A 19609-nucleotide genomic window follows, 5' to 3' on the forward strand; every position below is an offset into this window, starting at 1 on the left:
CATTAATCTCTGTTGTGAGACATGATCCAAGTTTTCAGCTGTAGTAGATATGTTGCTTGGCATTGTCATATGGCTTTCAAATCTGGTACTTGTCTCTATGCAGCTGTGCATTAAACTTGAAACTTGAAAGCGTTCGAACTTGCAGCGACTTGAACTGGGTCCCTGTAATGTAAACAATACATTCCAGAAGTCATGTAACATTTAGGTTGAAATGATTGCGATGACAATCAGACACTGTCAAAATATCTTGATAGACTTTAAACTGCATTATTATATAATAGAGAATTTTCACTTGTTTTCATTGTGTGAGAAGTGATCACATAATGGCTTATAGATATTCATTTTGACTCCATCTAGAGTCTGATATTCTACCATATTGTCTTGAGTTACTGAAAATTTAATGAAAAATCTGGATCTGCAGTATCCCCCAGTTTTCATGTATCTTCTTTCATGGAAACATTCAGCGTGTCTAGATCAAAACATTAACATGGCATCCAGATCCAACAGAAAATATAACCATTTCACTCATCTATCTGTTGAAGAACATTTTCAAACTACTTCTGTCTCACATTATGCACATTCTCATTTCCTTTCGACCGTGAAGTGGAGACAACCTGAAACAAAGTTTCCAGCCTCTCTGATCTCTTTGCCCAAATATAACCCTGCTCCATATACTGATATAGGACAGACAATGGAAGCTCATGCACAGCATGTGACTTTCCCAGGTTGACCATATGACCATGGGTTGTCCAGTAACTTAGTAAGTTCAACCTTTGGGTTGAGGTAAAAATCCTTTGATGTGTAATGTTATGACAATGGTGTTGTTTTAAGGGATTAAGACACTGGTTTTCTACAAAATGTAAACTGTTTCCACTCAGGCAACAAAATATGACATTTGTACCAGCGGGTTGGCATGTGAACCAGCGGGTTTTAATAGTGAGTGAGTTTAGTTCACTCGATTCATTAGTAGTGAGTTATTCAATTTCTTACATAAACTTGCATGCTATAAGAATGTTGGAACTTAAAGGTCACATGCAACCAAAAAATCAAACATAATTAAAACACAATTATCACTTCTTCATGACATATAATATGCATTGCTGATTATGAAAAAACAAATAAACAAAATTATAAGCGTATAATCGCAAATCAAAAGTGCAATATTTTGTACTTGGGTTTACCTCCCTCGAAACGAAGCAGCCGGGATACCGAACCCAGTCAGAGCGGGTGGGTGTGCACTCAAGTGTAACGGCTGATTCATTTGCAGATGCCGCCCTCACAGCTCATTGTGTGTGTATATATAGAGATGTTGGGTTTTGTAAAAACATGCTCATTTTTTGTGTATAACATTTTGCAATCAACAGACATCATAACATGTCATGTGTTCAAGTATCACACCTGCCTGTCTGTGTAATGACATAATGTGACAGAGACCGAACTCGGGCCATAAATCAATGCGTTTTGTTTATGGTGTATAGCCTGATTGGTGTTAAGTTCAAATTGCATGTGGTCAGTGATAGCAGCTGTGTATTGAATATTGTCATTAGCAGACAGGCAGGCAGACACACAGGTGTCAATAAAACAAGACATTGAAGTTTAGTCTGTGACAACGACATATCTATATCACAGTAGGAAATTCTGTCAACGCTATATAATGACATTGCTTTTAAGTATCGAACTGAGAAAGTGACTCGGTAAGAAGAACGTGTGGTGAAATAGACAAATGAAATTATATAAACAGTTAATTTACTGTCATAACATATAAAATGCTCGCGTCTGTGAGATATCAACAAAACATTAGAAAAATAGCTCACACCAAAGCCTTCACCGAGTATTCACCAGACAACCGCTTCCAAGCTGCACGAACCTACTTCACTGCGCACGTGCTATGAGCGAAGCCCAGCTGTTGAAACCCGTTTTCCCCAGAAAAGTCGGGGGGAAATTAGTGAAACGTTTGAACTCCGATTTCGCGCGTTTTTTTTCATCGCGTTATTTTTCAACTTTATAAGTTGAATTTGCATTTTTGACGATTTGTTTCGGTAAGTCCATACCGAAAGGTATCAGAATCTGCAAAGTTGTGTTTTACGTTGCATGTGACCTTTAAAGTTTTCATCATCATTTCCACGACTTCAGTTATGGCAAATGCACAATAGGTTTCTTCCTACTTCTCGTGGTGGAACATACATATATGTAAATGGTTATATGTTTATTGTGAACAAGAAGAAAAGGGGACAATGGATCTCGTGGAGATGCATCCAGAAAGACTGCATATCAGTCTCAACAGTGAACGACATAATTTCCCAAATACCTGGAGACCACAACCATGGACCTGTACACAACGAAGTCAAGGTGAATCTTTTCAACTGTACCAAAAATACTGACGGTCCCTGCACAAACAACAACCTTGGGGGTTGGCATGGCCATCTGAAGAAGGTTGTGGGAAAACAACATCCTAACCATTTCGAGATGGCCAAGTTCTTGGCAGATGAACAAGGACTGAACGAGGCAAAGATGCTTCAGTACAATGAAAGTACTGCCCCCGAAGAGAAGAAGTTCAGAGATTTGAAGTTCATGCTTGCAAATAACGACCTGACATTGATGGAGTACCTGGACAATGCCTACTATTGTGTGAAGTTGGTGAGATTGTGATTCTTGGTTCTGGTATATCTTTGTTGCCCGTAGATTTTGCTTTCACCAAATATTATTTGTATTATTTAATTTAATTCATAAGGAAATGGACATTTGTAGTGCTATTGTATATTATGTTATTTAAGTTGCTTATTTTAGTGCTATAAACTTTTTATGTATATATTATGTTATTTATAGTACACAATAAAATTCTATCATGAAGAGCCTCCACATTAATCAAACCCCGACCGCCAGAATTGATTGGCATATGTAAACGATTAAGAGAGGAACGAGGTTGGTGGGCTCTGTTATCAGACATGATTCTTCTGGTCAGGCGGTCAAGACTCTGGATGTCTTGTTTTGTCCAATCAACTACTCCAAAGGAATAGGAAAGGACTGGCACAGCAAAAGTATTGGTGGCTTTGACCTTGTTTCGAGCATTTAGCTCTGAGCTCCAGATGTTTTTTAAGCAAGATTTGTACTCAGCCCGAAGTTTGTCTTGAATTTGGGCACTCTGGAGCTTGCCTTCAACTTGCATTCCAACATAGGTGTTGGCCTGATCTTCCACAAGATGCTCAATAACTCCTCCCCCCCTGTAACTTGACCGATCCACCATTAACTACCTTGCCACGTTTCAAATGAAGAGTGTTACATTTGTCGAGTCCAAATGTCATTCCAATATCATTAGAAAAGGACTCGACAAGGAGAACCTGTTCTTTCAAATTGGTATCTCCTTTGGCAAGGAGCTCGATGTCATCCATGTAAAGGGGATGTTGGGGATCTGTGCTGAGGAGGTCCGGGATGGTAACCCTCCTCTCTGTTGAGCAGAAAGCTCAAAGGATTTAGAGACAAACAAAAATGCAAAGGACTGAAGGAGTCCCCCTGGAAAATTCCCCTTCTGATTGGAATAGATTCTGAAGTCTGCACCTGCCCTTGCGAGTACATCTCAAGTTGAGTCGACCAGCAACTCATTAAAGACTTTAGTAAATCAAGTAGTCGCTCAGGGAGGTCAATACAACGAAGAGACTTCAGAATCCATTCATGAGGGACAGAGTCGTATATTTTTTTGTAGTCAATCCAGCATATAGAGAGGTTGCGGTGATATGTTTTAGCCTCTTCCAAAATCATTTTCTGTACAAGAAGTTGATCCTTGCACCACAACATCCCTTTCTTGCTCTCTTCTGCTCTCTGTAAATAATATCATTAGCAGAGCAGTATGATGACACAAGGTTTGTCAAACACCCTGTGAATAATTTGTATTGTCTATTCAAACATGTGATAGGGCTGAAGTTTTTGGGATCAGTCAAGTCTCCTTTTTTGGGAAGGAGTATTGTTCGACCTTTGCAGAACCGTGGAGGAACATCACCTGTGTCCACGAGAGAATTGAAACAGTGAAGTAATGGTGTTTGGACACAGGGAAATAGTTTCCAGTACCGGTTTCGAATGCCATCAGGCCCTGGAGCTGTATTAGATTTGGACTTTTTGATAACACTTTTCAGGCAATCTGGTGAGATGTAGCAGACAAATGACCTAGTTACTTTCTCATGCATTGCATGGTCATATTCACGGACCCATGGTGCCTCAAGGTTACAGTCGCCGGGGAAAGACCACAACTGTTTCCAGAACCTCTCATTTGCATCCATGGGAGGCCGCTTATCATGCTCACCATCACTGTTTGTTTTAAGTTTCCTGTAGAAGTGTTATTTTTAAACTTATCCTATCTCACGGTATGCACCTCTCCTCTTCTTCTACGACCATGTGTGGAAACGTGCTGTAGGCTAAGTTGAATCAAATCTTACTGGCCTCTGACCCGCCCTGACCTCTGCCCCCACTCCGACATCAGCACCTGTCAATCATCTCCGCAAGCGTGGAGCTCGCTCAGATGATCATGTGACTACCTGTGCCTGTCATTCTCTTTCTTGTCGCTACACCGAGTGGACGTGTGTTGTTCTCTCAGTTAGACATTATTTGATTGTCAAGATGGGAAATAAATGGAATCAAAGTTCTTCTAAGAAACGCAGACACTGTGATCAGTGCAACAACATTTCCGCTGCTGATCCACACGCTTTGTGTGTGGATTGTATAGGCTGTTGTAGTTGGTCACATCGGTGTTCTGTTTGTTCACGATTCAATGATGATGTTTTTTCTGAATATCGACGAGTTGCATCTAGACGTAGCTTTTTAGAGGTGGCCTCAAGACTCCTACTTGAGCGAGTATCTCCGTCGTCTCTTTCGTCATCAAACGTCTAGTCCCGTCTCCGTTCAAGCTTTATCTGCTCTGAGAGTGGTACCTAGTGCTTACAACCTCTGTAGCACAGTCTCGGCCTTTTACCTTGGCAGGTGGTTGTTTCCAGTGCACCGCTTTGGTTGAGTGCTGCACCCCCCTCAGCTATGGTTGGTTCGATTGGTGAAAGCGTTCACTCTCATGTGGCGAGTGCAGTCAGTTCGTCGCTTTCAACTACAGGGATCAGTTCAGCGCTTCAACCTATGCGCCGCTTGCTTCCAATGCGGCGTTTTGTTCCAGTTCGGCGTTCTCATATCTTTCTGTGGTGACGTCAGCAATGACGGTAGCATCCAGTGTGGCGCTTTCAACACCTTCCCCGTACCTTGCAGGCGCATTCGATTGGATCAGCGCTTCGGCCCAGAGTGCCTTTTCGGTTGGATCAACGCTTCAGGCCAGTGTTCTGTTTTCGATTGGAGCAGCGATTCAACTTAGTGAACTGTTGTTTGGTTGGACACCTTTCAGTCCAGTACACCTTTACTGTATGGTACGACGTTTAAGAGGAATGCTACGGTCCTGATTGACTCAGTGCTTTAGAACCTGATCACTTGACACAACTGGATCACAGTACCGAACCAGATCACCTAATCGATCCTGATCGCTGCACCATACCAGATCGCCGCTCCAACAGTATTCGCCGATCCAACAGTGTTTGCTGAACTGTCAGCTTATGCCGAATCATCTGGTTCCCTCCATGCGCATACTGTCATCATGGTTTGTTTACTAGTTCGCACACTACGGTACCTACAGTGACTTTGTCTACTGCAGTTCTACTTCAACACTTTTTCCAACGTCGGCGTTGATACCTCATTTCTACAGTTTTTACCGGTGCTCAGCTTGGCTTAGGGGTTACGCTTCCTGCTTCTACGGTCCACCAGTACGCCGCTCTCTTATGTATCAACGCTTCCATCCAGTGCGACACTTTCTTAGGTATCAACGCTTCCATCCAGAGTGCCGCTTTACTCCAGTGCGCCGCTCTTTTCTGTATCAACGCTTTCATCCAGTACGGCGCTTCCAGTTAGTACATTCGGTTGGTTGCACAGAGGTAGTAGTTATGTCAGAAGCGCAGGCCCCTACATTACGGCGGTGATTGATGATCTTGGATTTTTAAGATTCCACCGTCATCTACCATCTGATCTTCACCTTTCATGAATGATTCCATTCACCCAATCTATCTACCCTTCTTCTATCTACCCTTCAGCTCTACAACCACCCGGTTTGACATATTTGTCCAGAAACTTGATGATGAATTGAAAGAAAGGGTGCTGAGGCTTGCGAAACAGACCACGATTACATCCAGTGATACACCACACAGCTGCTACGAGTAGTCTGTATATATACTGAAAGCCATTAAAAACGCAATTGGTATTTGTTGTCCTGAAACTTACAAAAGTTCTATTGAAGATATTTTCCTGCGATACAGAGGATGTAGGAATAAAAGGCTGTTATTCTGGCCCATTTCGAGTTCAAATCCCGGAGCATTCTTCTCACATGAACTTTGATACTTAAAACTGAACCTTTGACATTTCCTCGTAAACACAACCACATTCATGAAACACGTTGTGCACATGCATTACCTTCACCAGGCCCTGTAAAAGCACAAGGAATTGTGGAACTCAATCACTTTGAAAAAATGCCACACTTGACACAAGACGAAAGGAATCAGGTTATCGGTATGGTCAGCCAAGGTGCTTCAGATGTGATGATTGCCAGGCACTTTAATGTGCATCCATCCACTGTAAGTCGACTCAGACAAGGTTTTTGGGCTACCGGAAGTGTTGCTGATCGTCCGCAACCTGGTGCACCACCTGTGATAACAGCTCGACAAAACCGCAATATCCGAGTTTCACACTTGCAAAATCGGTTCAAAACAGCTGATGATTAGGCAAGGAGGACAGTTGGGACAAGTCAAATCATTTCATCACCCAAAAGGTGCAAGGACGCCTTGCTGCCTTCAACATCCGGTACCGTGGTCCAACCTTATTGCATCGCCACAGACTTGCCAGACAGCGATGGGCAGCAAATGGGGCCAATCTTGGCAACAGGACATGGCCAGATGTCATTTTTTCAGATGAATCCAGGTTTAACTTATCCTTTGCAGATGGACGTCAACAGATTTATTGACGTAAAGGAGAAAGACTTGCGCCAAACTGTGTCCTTGAACATGATCGTTTTGGAGGGGGTGGTGTTTATGATCAGACCACAGACCATCAGAGGCTGCAGACCATCCAACAGCTGTTCCTGAGAAATGTGTGTCTTTCAATGCCCCAAAGACTGCGAGCATGTCTTGCAGCGCTCGGTGGACACACACGATATTGAATGCATGTGACCCCTCCTTTGTGTGATGTCGTTGTTGCATCACTGATGGTGTTGTTGACTGGACATTTTCAGATGAAATTATTCACAGATGTTCACTTAAAACATATCTGCCAGTTAGGTTTATATATGTTTAAATTAGTGTGAGTAAAGAAAGTATGAATGTCAAATTGCATTTTTAATGGCTTTCAGTATAGTAACAAGACTCAGTGAAGCGTCGTACAATATTCCTGCATATCAAGCTTGTCTATTTATGCACAGTTTCTGCGTGTGGTACCAGCAGTGATGTTTGGTCAAGTAGCTAGCGTCACTTTTCCCAGATTTTTTGGGTTAGGACTCGCCTGGTTGATTGACATCCGTGTTGTCCGGTTTTTTTTTTCGTTTTTGCATTGTCGGTAGGATTGGCAATGGCGGACTACTGTTTGTTAACCGGAGACTTTTGATGATACATCGATTAGGAAGTACCTCACAGACTTGTCGTGGTCCCAGGAAGCGGATACCTATCCCAGCCTTTAATTGCCAGTGATTATGTTGAGTTTGTCAGTCAGCCAGGAGATACAGTTTACCGAGGGTGCCAGACGGAATCGCCGAGACGTTTTCACTTTGGCTGGGTTTACTCGTTTTTTTAGCTGAAGGCCTCAGTTCAATTGTCACTGCAGCTATGTCCGGACTGTCCATAGGCATCGATGTGACTACCTTCGCCTCTTTATCGAACGTGTCTGGAGTCATTGGTCTTTTTTACCTCTGCCATTCCATCAACTTTACCAATGTTCCGGTAGACTGACGATCCCATGCATCGTATCTACTAACTTTCTCACTCCATCTGGCGGACCAACACTTTATTTGGCGAGCTATACGTTCCTACAATCACTGTTTATATGGCCTTCATCACTCTGTGTACAATGTGTACTTTCCCGACATCTCCATGCCACGAACCTCCTACATTCAGCACTTCTTCAGTGCTGTCATGGTAACAGCTGGCACCGAGCGTATCCTATCTCAGGCGGCTGTTCTCGGCTCCACAATCGACACTCTCCTTCAGAAACTTGCGATCGAGCCCTGGGCCTGTCTCCGACCGACCCGGGGTTCTATTTGCCAATCTTTCTGGTGCCAAAGAAAGATTCGGACAAGTTGAGACTAATTTTCAATATGAAGGTTTTCCATAAAATGTTTCTACAACCTTCGCCTCACTTTCGTATGGTATCGGTGGCTCTTCTCAACAATCATCAAGCCGGGAGACTACATGGTCAGTCTCGATCTCCAGGATGAGTACCTTCACATCCCGATTTTTCCGGCTCTTCTCAAGTTCCTTTGGTTTGTCTTCGAGGGCACCAACTATCAGTGGCGTGTCCTCCCGTTTGGAATTTCTTCGGCCCCGTGGCTGTTTACACAGGTAACGAAGCCTATCACCAGTTTCCTTCACTGCAAGGGAATAGTGTTCGAGGTTTACATCAACGACTGCATTCAGGCGCAGACCGATCATGCCCTTCTGCTTCATCACATGCAGTTTGCGATACAGCTTTTTTGCCAATTAGGCTGGTTAATCAATCTGCAGGAATCCGAACTAGTCCCTACGCGCTGTCTTCAATTTATTGGAGCAGTGTTCAACACAGAGGTCAACAAACTCTTTGTCCCGAGGGATCGTTTCTGCAAGATACAGCGATTGGTCTCTCTGGCACTGGCGCACCCCAGGACGCGTCGTCAGTGGAAGGAGCTCCTGGGCCTCTTGACGTCTGCCCCGGCTACAACTTCGTTCCTTGCAGTTCTTTCTAGCACCTTACATCAGAGTGGGAGATCCCGTTGCCTTGATCACTCTACCTTTGCAGCTCCATTCCCAACTCCTGTGGTGGATGGAAGAATTGAATGTTTGCAACGGAGTTTGTTTAGGGCCGTTTGTTCGGTCTTACCACCTGTATGTGGACGCGTCTCTATATGGGTGGGGAGCTCATCTTCTCAATCAACAAGTGGCAGGGCGGTGGTCTCCCAGCGATCGCCCCTGTCACATCAACGTTCTGGAGTTCAGGGCGGTGATGCTTGCAATCAGTCACTGGCATGATGTCCTACGAGCAACTTCCCTCATGATCCGGTCGGACAACGCAGCAGTGGTTTGGCATATCAACAGGATGGGGTCCACGGGGTCTACTCAACTGCTGCAGTGGACCCAACGGTTCTTCGATCTGGTGGACTCTCTCCACATCTTGGTACAAGCCAACCACTTTTCCCGGGGGGAAGAATGTCATCGCAGATTCTCTGTCCCGACCGAGTCGTCCCTCTACAACGGAATGGAAATTACATCCTCAGGTGTTCCAGACCTTTTGCCTTCCGTTGATGACTCCGACAGTAGATCTCTTCGCCACCTGATTCAACCATCAGCTGCCTCGGTTTGTGTCACCGATTCCGGACCCTCTTGCTTGGGACCTTGATGCTCTAGCCATTCCGTGGGAGGACCTGAACGTTTACGAGTTTCCACCAGTGGCCATTCTTCCTCGCATATTAGTGAAACTGTGCGCAACTCAGGGGATGACTCTGCTTTTGGTCGCGCCCTATTGGCCGGCCAGAAGTTGGTTTGTAAACTTTCAAGACCTAGCCTAGCCCCTTGGTCCTGGCGCAGCAATTGTCATCGGCCCGTGTTCGCAGATAAAGCAATCCTTCCTTGGTCGGTTTTGCTCTGTACCTAATATAAGATATCGATGTAATATCCATATCTTGGTACTTTTTTCTCTTGGGCTTAGATCATTCTCAAAATGGGAATAGGGCGTGTCTGCACTGTCATAAGTTATGACTTGATAGACTGTAAGGCCAGTCTTGTGCTACATGCAGAGATGATCGACACTCCGCTTACTGACCTCTACTCTCTGAGCACTTACGCCAGTGAAGTGTTGATTTCCGATTACCTACATGGTTTTCGAAACGTTCTGCTCCTGGGTCCTTTCTCACCTTTGGTAAGTTAGGGAGATTGGTACTGAACGTTGAACTAGTTGAGCAACCGAACTATTCCCTCTTTCACTGCCTTCCAGCGTGTGTCTGTGGGGGGTAGTTTCGAAGCAGGGGCTGGCCAGATTAAGGTCCTGGACTTTAATTCACTGGGTTCACCTGATAAATCGCGGGGCGGCGGGGCCTACTTGCCAAACTGCGTCCTTTTGCATGTCAAAAGTTGCGGCTGAAAACCACATTAATTCGGGCTCGCCCACTCCCTAGAGTTTTTGTGCTGTGTAAGCCAAGGGGTTAAGTGAAGAAACCCATCTCAAGTTGGAGTTTGCATATCGGGAGTTGGTGCTTTCTCCTGGCCTCCTTGGGTTATGCGTTTTTCCTGGTGGTAGTAACGGGGTAATCTGCGACCCGCCTACCAGCCGTGGGATTATGCATACCGTGAGATAGGATAAGTTTAAAAATTTGAAAATTTTATTATAAATTGTATATTTATATACTTATCCTATGTCACACGATAGGACCCACCCGACCTGCCCCATATCACAGATTACTGGAAGCTCCAAGACGAGAATGACAGGCACAGGTAGTCACATGATCATCTGAGCGAGCTCCACGCTTGCGGAGATGATTGACAGGTGCTGATATCGGAGTGGGGGCAGAGGTCAGGGCGGGTCAGAGGCCAGTAAGATTTGATTCAACTTAGCCTACAGCACGTTTCCACACATGGTCGTAGAAGAAGAGGAGAGGTGCATACCGTGAGATAGGATAAGTATATAAATATACAATTTATAATAACATTTTCAATTTCATTATTTCTAAAAAGTTTATTTTGTTTGATGAATATATTTTTCGTTTCCCATTTTTTCTTTCTTTCAGTCCAAACCTTCATTTTTGCCTTAAGTGGCTTAAGGGAATCAACAATTTGGAGAAGTATCTTTTCTTTGGTTGTCTTATACTGTAATTTTAATTTTCTCCAAATTGACTTTTGTCGTTTAGACATGGGATTCTCTGATGATCTTATTTTAAGGCACAGCTCTATCCAGGAAATGTATTTTCTAGTTTCCGTCAGTTTAACTTGAAACCAGTTTTTCTTTGGTGTGTTGTTCTTAGTATTAGATGATTTTTCTTTGGAAACTGTGTGAAGTTCCTCCAAGGTTCAAGCGGCAGCATAGACACAGCAATTAACTTCATGTAATTAACAGTCCGCAGGAAGTTTCATAGAAATAATGTCATTTAATAAATTAATTTCATATTTGGGAAAGGTTCCACTTGTTTGTTTGATCGGCCTCAATTTTTCTGAAGGTATGTCTGATATTTCATCATAAATAGAATGAAACAAAATATACACAGAATTTTCAGAAAGATCTGCAATTGAGGAAGAGGAAGAGTGAGGGTCCGAACATGTCGGGGCCAATTGGCTCTGTACCAGAAGAGTTTCCATCAAGAGAGGAGAGAGGTTAACGCGGACGTCCATTAGAAGTTTTGAGTCTGCTGCCACTTGAGCATTCTGCTCATGCAACGGTTCCTGTCGGGCTCCAGTTATGGGTTGACTCGCAAGGCATGAGATTTTAAGCCCCGGAATTGATCTCAGAGATTTTGCTCCATCAGGAAAGCATACATGGGCATGGCATTGTCCCAATGCAGCTTGAGCGACTTGCCATTGAGGCATGGATTTGCAGGCCATCCTGTCACTCTCACACACGCAAGTAGTGTGGTGTTAAGATGGTTTGACCAAGATATTCTTGGCCGGGTTTTGTGCCTTCCCCTGGGCCAAGTCCCATCTCCAGTATGGTTGGTGTCACTACCGGAGGAAGGCTGACTGGGCTGCAGAGTTGAAAGATGGTTTGCTCCTTGTTTGTCTGTAACCCAGTAAGAAAACCAGCTTCGGTGGGGTCAGACCTAACTGGGTGGATGTACGTTTGGTTCAGGGATAAAATTCCCCTATCTGTGCCCACCACGGAGAGGCGTACATCATCAGGACCAGAGGCGTAAATCCACTCACTAGTGCATGCTCAAGGCGCTGGTATTTTTTAATTTTTGTCCCTCGATGGATGTCAATCTCAACGGCACATCTTATTAGCAATCTCAACTCCCTGGGGAGCATACTACTCTCGCTGCCACAAGGCGCGCCAAGTAATGGCGGCTTTCCCATCCTTACGAGGTACCCATTCACAGCTGGGTGGACTGGGACACACATAGTCACAGTACTTTGTCCAAGTTTACTGCACATTGCTGTACTCGCAACTAGGTGTTTGCACGTATTCATGTGGCCATATGAATGTGTATTATTTATTATGTAGACAATAGAAATTACCGTCCCAATGAATGTTTAAATAAATGTGACATTTTGCAGCGTAAATCTTGTCCACTTATTTTCCGGTGAACATTTTAGCATTAACCCAAAACCATTCTAAATTGACTGCCCATTGTCTAGAACCAGTCAACCTTAAAGATACACACCTGCAAATTGACCAGTTTGTTTTTTACACCCATCCAAATGTTGGACTTATGGGACCTAACCGTGACCACCAGCTGGTATCATTCACTTATCTTGGAGCCAGTCCCCCCATTTATCTCTGTCAGGCGGGAATCCTTTGTGTTAGATGGGAGTGAGTGAGTGAGTTTAGTTTTACACTGTTATGAAAAGCATGGTGTTGAGGCCAAAATGATTACGTATTTTATGAGCGCTTTATGTAAAAATCCCACTCAGGTCATGGGAGGTAACTCTAATTCAGTTTTGCTTTGAATGTAGTGTCGCATGCACACGCGGATATCGTGCAGTGTAGAATGCAGGGTAGAATGTGGAAGGACACGTGTGGAGGGAGAGGTGATACAAAATGGTATGGAAACACTTTATATTTCTCAACATAATACATGTATTTAATGTTTATTTGATAAGCAACAGTTGTAAACAATATATTCTATTCTGTTGCAGTCAATCGTTCCTTTGCGACCTTTGCGTACTTTTCGTCTTGAAGTTGAAAGTAGTTGTTTGAACCAACGCGCAAGTTATCAAGTCTGTGCCACATGTATTCAAAACGTGTTCAGAACAAGATGTAAACCGAATGAAAATGAATGCAGAATAAAACCAAAAGGATGAATTGACTTTATTTTCACACGTCGCCTATGAATGTCGTCTACACATGGGCTGCTGAAGACCAATTCTAACCTAGATCTTCAAAGGTCATATAGGAAGGATGGGTTTAGAAGAGCAAAGGAAAAATTGGATGAATTTTGTCCTTCAGCAAGCAAAAAATCTAAACATTCAACTGAACCCTCATGGTTTGCAAAACCCATTGTTACAGTTCTTCTACCTCTCTGGGCTCGTTAATCACTCCTGGATCATCCACTTCTCCGATCACTGGAGACTCGTGCTTCTGTGTTTCTCATCAATGCAGTTGGCGATCCCTCTGTCCTATCAATCAGCAACTCTTCATCTTCTACACATGATTCCAGTTCAGCAATGGCTCCTTTGATGATCCTTCTGGTTTCATGGGATCACTGAACACAAAAGTCTCAATATCCTACCCATTGTTGGATTTCCATGCTATTGCTCAAGCTATGTATCATCAAACAAAACAAAACAGTACATAGTTTCCGTTACCTCTTCTAATGGAAAAAAAACTCTCAAACTTCAGGAGTGTCATAATTTTGTGGAGACAAGCTTTGACAGTCATCTGTGACATGGAACAATTTCATCTTCTTGTGAAGGGGAGGAGATTTACAAGATTTGGATTCAACGATTTCCTGCTCCAAAATCCGAGCTGAATCACCCAAAAGTTCCTCCTTAACCAAATAGCGGACTTGTTTCTTAATTTCACTTGTTCTTATTGGAGGCTTAGCATAAAAACTCTAACTCTTCGCTTTTACTAAAAGATATATTCTTTTCAATGAGATACCTATTATGTATATATTGTCTAAAGTGTTTAACTAAGAGTATTGTTTAATACTTTACATTTATATATGAAAAATTTAGCTAACAATAATAATAGATAAAAAACATCGGTATATATATTTTCTCTCATTCCAAACGCAATAAGTTGTAGCGAGGAAGATAAGTTTTATGAAAAGTGGATGTTATACCATGATCTTGCAAATTTTAAGTAATCTTTTTGAATTCTTTCTTCTTGCCTTTGATGACCATGTAATTAGTCTTGATAAGGTTGAACTCCAAAAATGTATTATAATTGTGTGAACATTCGAGGAGTGATTCGGGAGTGAATATGTTGTAGTGTGTTGTAGTGTCTTTTTTTCCCATTTTCCCCCCCTGTATTCCACTTTTCAAACTCACCTCCATAACAATTTTGTCTTAGACTTGACAGTTCCTTGGCTGTGTCGCCATATTTGTAACCATATAGATTGACTAGTAGCATTCAAGCTTGGTCCTTGAAGTTTAGAAAATCCTGGGATAATTTTGTCTTAAATTTCCTTAGGCAAATTACTTTCTAATCTGATAATGTTTTCGCAGTTACTCACAGGGATTTTCTTGTTATTAGAGATAGGATAATTAGCATTGATCACGAATTCTGGTATCGAAGTTTATGGAATGATAATAGACAGGCCAATGGTAACAAACATGCAACATTTAGATTATTCAAAAATACTCTGCTAGTTTCACCTTATGTTCGTTCAGTCTCCGACCGCTCTCAGCGAAGTGTCCTCGCAAAATTGAGATGTGGCTCTCTCCCCCTAGAGGTAGAAGTTGGTCGATTTTCCCGCCCCCAAACTCCATTAAATCAACGTATATGTAAATACTCCAATTACTAAAAGACTATTTATTGTAATTTAGTGTCTCATAGGCCATTTCTGGCCGGACAACGTACTGTGAATATGTGTAATTTTTAATCTATTGAGAATGTACGTTGTGTGACACCTAAATAAAAGAATTCTTCTTCTTTTTCTTCTTCTGTAACAGGGAGTCAGAAAATACAATTCAATTACAAAAACAACTGGAACCCTTACCTTACAACATTCACTCACTAATATTGAAAATACATTACATCCAACAGCTGTTTTCTTAAATTGCTCGGCTGTTAACAGTTGTGTGCGTTTTACAATCATGTATGAAATAACCTCTGGGTGTGACATCACATACAATTTCTGTTCTCAAACCAAACTGATAGAGCTTCACAACAAAGTTGACAATGCAAGTGTTGCGCAGAGTAAACTGGCTTTGGTCATGTTGTGTTTATGAGAAATGAAGTTGTGAGTTTTTCAATATGTAAAACACAATGAAAGGTTTGTTTCAGGCCTTCCTGGTAATATTTAAGAAAAAGTGTGTTTGTTTACAAACAATAAAATGTCCAGGTACATGATAAGTTCATTTAAGGCCATTATGGTGGATGAATGATAAGAGACCATGACACTGTGAACAGCGGGATAGTTACCAAAGGGGCATATCATTTAACCACAATTTGTGATGGTTTAAAACATATTTTGCTTGGTAGTCTGAAATCCCTATAACTTATAGTATAAAACATGACATTAAAGTAGCACAGGGGCAGTGGGGTAGCCTTGTGGTTAAAGCGTCCGCTCATCATGCTGAAGACCCGGGTTTGATTCCCCATATGGGTACAATGTGTGAAGCCCATTTCTAGTGTCCCCCACCCTGATATTGCTAAAAGTGGTGTAAAACAATACTCACTCACTCAGTCTTAGCAACACATATGTTATGTGTCTACTGTATGCCATCAACCACCTTCTTGTTGCAGAGCAGCTGATCCAAACATCTAGCATTGATTCTTGGCCCTGCCATGAAACTTTGCAGCCAGATGTTATGTTGACCCAGTTTCAAGCATGAGAAGCATTCATGCAGACCAGGCATAAGTTCAGTCCTCAGTAGAAAATGTTGTGCACTTTTAATATGATGCAGCAGTGATTCTGCCCCTGTCACATCCAAACACAGATCATCAACAGCTTGTGCACATCACTGAATGTCTCTGTCTATTCTTCATAAGATTGGTCAGGTGAAATGGGGTTTAACGTTGTACTTAAGAATATTTTGCTCATAAGACTACGTGCATGCATGTGTATGTGTGGCTGCTTGTACTAGCCCAGACTTAAGCTGGTTTTACAGTGCTTGATAACTGAGATACCATGCCGCAGTAAAGCATGAATACCCCACTTAGACGCATAATACTGACTTCGAGCCAACCAGTCCTCGTTGTACCCATTAATGGCGAGCGGCAGGCAGGGACCAACAAGTACCATATTTTAACGTCTTTTGGAATTCTCGACCTTCCGCTCTCTCAGCGGACACTCTAACAACAACTGAGGTCATGTAGGGGTTACCCTGTTGTTGTGTAGTGGGATATTTCAATCTTCTGTCCTTGATGTCTTTTTTTATATCTTCAGCAAGTTGTATATTATCACAGTCATGGCAACAGGTTTTGTATTTTTATAAGCTGATCGGGAATAAACATTGAGCACGATGAAATAGTCAGGATAGGTTCTGTATATGGTTGTCTTGCTCGGATACATGCCGATGTAGTAGATTCCTGATGGTCTGTGCTGATACTTTGCTCTGTAGAACTGTCTGCTTGTGAAGGTTACAATCACAAATTGTCATATTGGTGTGATTTCACTTGCAAAGCCTCATGCTTTGAGTGATCTGCAACAGTGCCTATCTGTTGCACACAGGTCCTCAGACTGTGTATTGAATAATGACTACAGCCCATGGCTTGTGCAACTACTGCAATGGATTGTCCAGACTTAAGAATACTTATGGAATGCTTATGTTGCTGATTTTTTAGTTGCTGCAGATATGCTTTTTACTTTTGAAGTATTTTCCTGTTTCGCAGTGACTGTGTGCTTGCATTTCAATTCATGTGCAATTGCCATGGTGATCGCGGTGGCGAGCTGGCTTAGGCGCCAGGCTAGTGATCCAGCGAGGTTGAGGTGTCGGGATCGAGTCCACCTGTGACCGGGTGTAAAAACCTTGGAGTCAACTCTGTGTGCAGACTCTTTCAGTGTTGTCACAACCCCAAGTGTACAGTACACTTAAAAGAACCCACGAACCCGTTGGTATATGACCAGATGGTGGCCACATGAATACGTGCAAACACCTAGTTGTGGGTACAGCAACGTGCAGTGAACTTGGACAAAGTACTGTGACTATGTGTCCCAGTCCACCCAGCTGTGAATGGGTACCTCCTTAGGATGAGAAAGCCACAATAACTCGGTGCGCCTAGTGGCTGCAAGAGTTGTGTACTCCCCAGGGAGTTGAGATTGATAATACGATGTGACATTGCGATTGACATCCAATGATCGAGGGAACAACTACCAGTGCCTTGAGCATGCACTAGTTGCCTGGATATGTGCGCTATATAAATATCCAATAATAATGATCACATGAGTCATTGCACGTAATTGTTGTGTTTCATGTTGGTTGACAAGACTATGTTCAAACAGCCTACATGACTTTACTGTGTAAACAACAAGAAACGCTAACTAGAATTACCCTCTCTCACAAATGTTCTTGATAATGGGGATGTCAAGTCCCTGATTTTGTTAGTATATTTGTACCTTTATGTACAATCAAATTTCAGTAAAAATGCTTTAATGCTGAGCAAGCAATCATATATTTGACAGCTAATTATTATATTTGGTTTAGACCTTGACAGCCAATAAGTCATATATTGCACAACTTTGTATCAGCATATCAATTGTATAAGATTGTATAAAAGAAAAATAGAATTAAAGTGAGTAGAATTATTAGTCACAGTGTTTAGAGTTTATTTTATAGACCAGTGTGTAACGGTTAGTGTCAAAGGATACACATGTTAAAGTTCCAAATAGTTCAAAACCCTATGATAACATTCACTTAAAAATTAATCCCTAATATGGTTGGTCCATACTTTGTTGTGATTGGTCAATTTACCCAAACCAATGGTATAAAACAGGTCAGGAAGAAGACACTAAAAGTGTACTTGATCACATTATGAAGTGCAGTAGGAAATCGGGTAAATATTTTGATGGGTATTTTTGTATCATGTAGGTACTGTGGGCTGGGCGAGAAATTAGCCATAGGAATAAAGTAGGATATATACACTTTAGGTATAGTGTAGGGAAGGTTTCTTGAGTGGAGAGCTATTTTGTTCAGTTTTTGTTATTTTGTTATGTTCCTTGTTTTCATTTAACAGAATAAATTATTATTATTTACATTTCTGCCTTGTGTCATATCCAGTTGAAAGGATTGACAAATGGCATTGAACTGAAGGAGAATTGTGCACTGTTCCTCTGGTTTGGGAGTTTTTCCACCTTACATTAAAATTACACAATAAGTCCACAATAAAACCATGAACAGATAAACATCAGGATACAATTTGCGTTGAAACTCCTGTCACTGGGCTGCCTATTAGAGGGCGCCTATTACAGTAGTTTGCATCTTTGATCTTTTGGCAAAGCATATCAGAACTGTCAATAATATCACAGTGTATCTGTTTTGGAATATAAATGCATGCATGGAATCGCATAATTGAGTTTTTGTCATATTTTTAAAAAATTGAAGGAATATTTCTTTAATTCCATTTCCTCTATTTTATTCAGTTGGAGAGTGAACATGAGGAGCTTGAGCAGCAACTTGACCATGAACGAGAGACACGTTTTCTGCAGGAGAAGATCAATGAGGAACAGTCTAAGTTCCAGGAACAATTACAGCAGGAAAAGGTCAAGGCTGTTTCACAACTTGTGAGTGTCTGTAGGATGATGCATATTATTGAAGCAGACTTAAAAGTAAAAGTGACAAAACCATTTCCTTAACCACCTGGGCCTGGTTGTTCAAAACGCCGTGTTATTTTAACGCTCGAGGTCCTGGATGCCAGAGATGAAGTCGAATGAAATTTAAAATGTATAACTCACACAAATACAATTTACACAATTTTGAATTCAGTGAGAAATTTCCGTTTCTTGATACCGTCCACTATCATCTTAGACAAAGTAAGACTGCTGAGATTGACATGTCAAAATTAGGTACATCGTAAATGTTGCCATTTTTTAGACGTTTCGAAATCACGATTCACAGTGTTATTTGGTGTATGTTTTGAAATGTAAAAATCGGCTATTACTCGGAGGAATTAATTTCATAAATAACATGAGTAATCACTGATATCCGGTTTTTTTATCAAATCAACAATGGTAATTCTGACATTGTCGGGATGTTTTGGAAAATACACAAATACACTGCAGTGAGCTGTCCAGCACATTGGATAGTGTTTACACTATCACCTTTCACCAAGTCTGGTTATGAGATGCCTAATATGTTACATACATTTAGCACTCAGTTGCGACAAACACACCACTGAATTCCTCATATACTTTTGAATAAAATGACAAATGGTCTTTGTGACCTAAACCAAGTGTCTAGATGAAATCAAACTAAAACATTTGGGTGTAAAAACGAACGCTGTGCGTGTACAACTGCAGCAGTTGGAAATGTAAACAAAGTAAAAATCA

The 19609-nt window shown here is 41.9% G+C and overlaps 1 protein-coding gene across 1 annotated transcript in view; it reads left to right on the forward strand.

Annotated features, from left to right (window-relative positions):
* Window positions 1-19609, forward strand: part of LOC124282195 (ankyrin repeat domain-containing protein 26-like) — an 895780-nt gene that overhangs the window by 378687 nt on the left and 497484 nt on the right. The window contains exon 23 of the mRNA XM_046718159.1: window positions 18704-18844. Within this exon, the coding sequence (XP_046574115.1) occupies window positions 18704-18844 (141 nt within the window). The remainder of the gene's footprint in view (window positions 1-18703; window positions 18845-19609) is intronic.

This window comes from Haliotis rubra, unplaced genomic scaffold (genome assembly GCF_003918875.1).
Source record: "Haliotis rubra isolate DU_JTF1 unplaced genomic scaffold, ASM391887v1 Scf295, whole genome shotgun sequence".
Lineage (NCBI taxonomy): Eukaryota > Metazoa > Mollusca > Gastropoda > Lepetellida > Haliotidae > Haliotis > Haliotis rubra.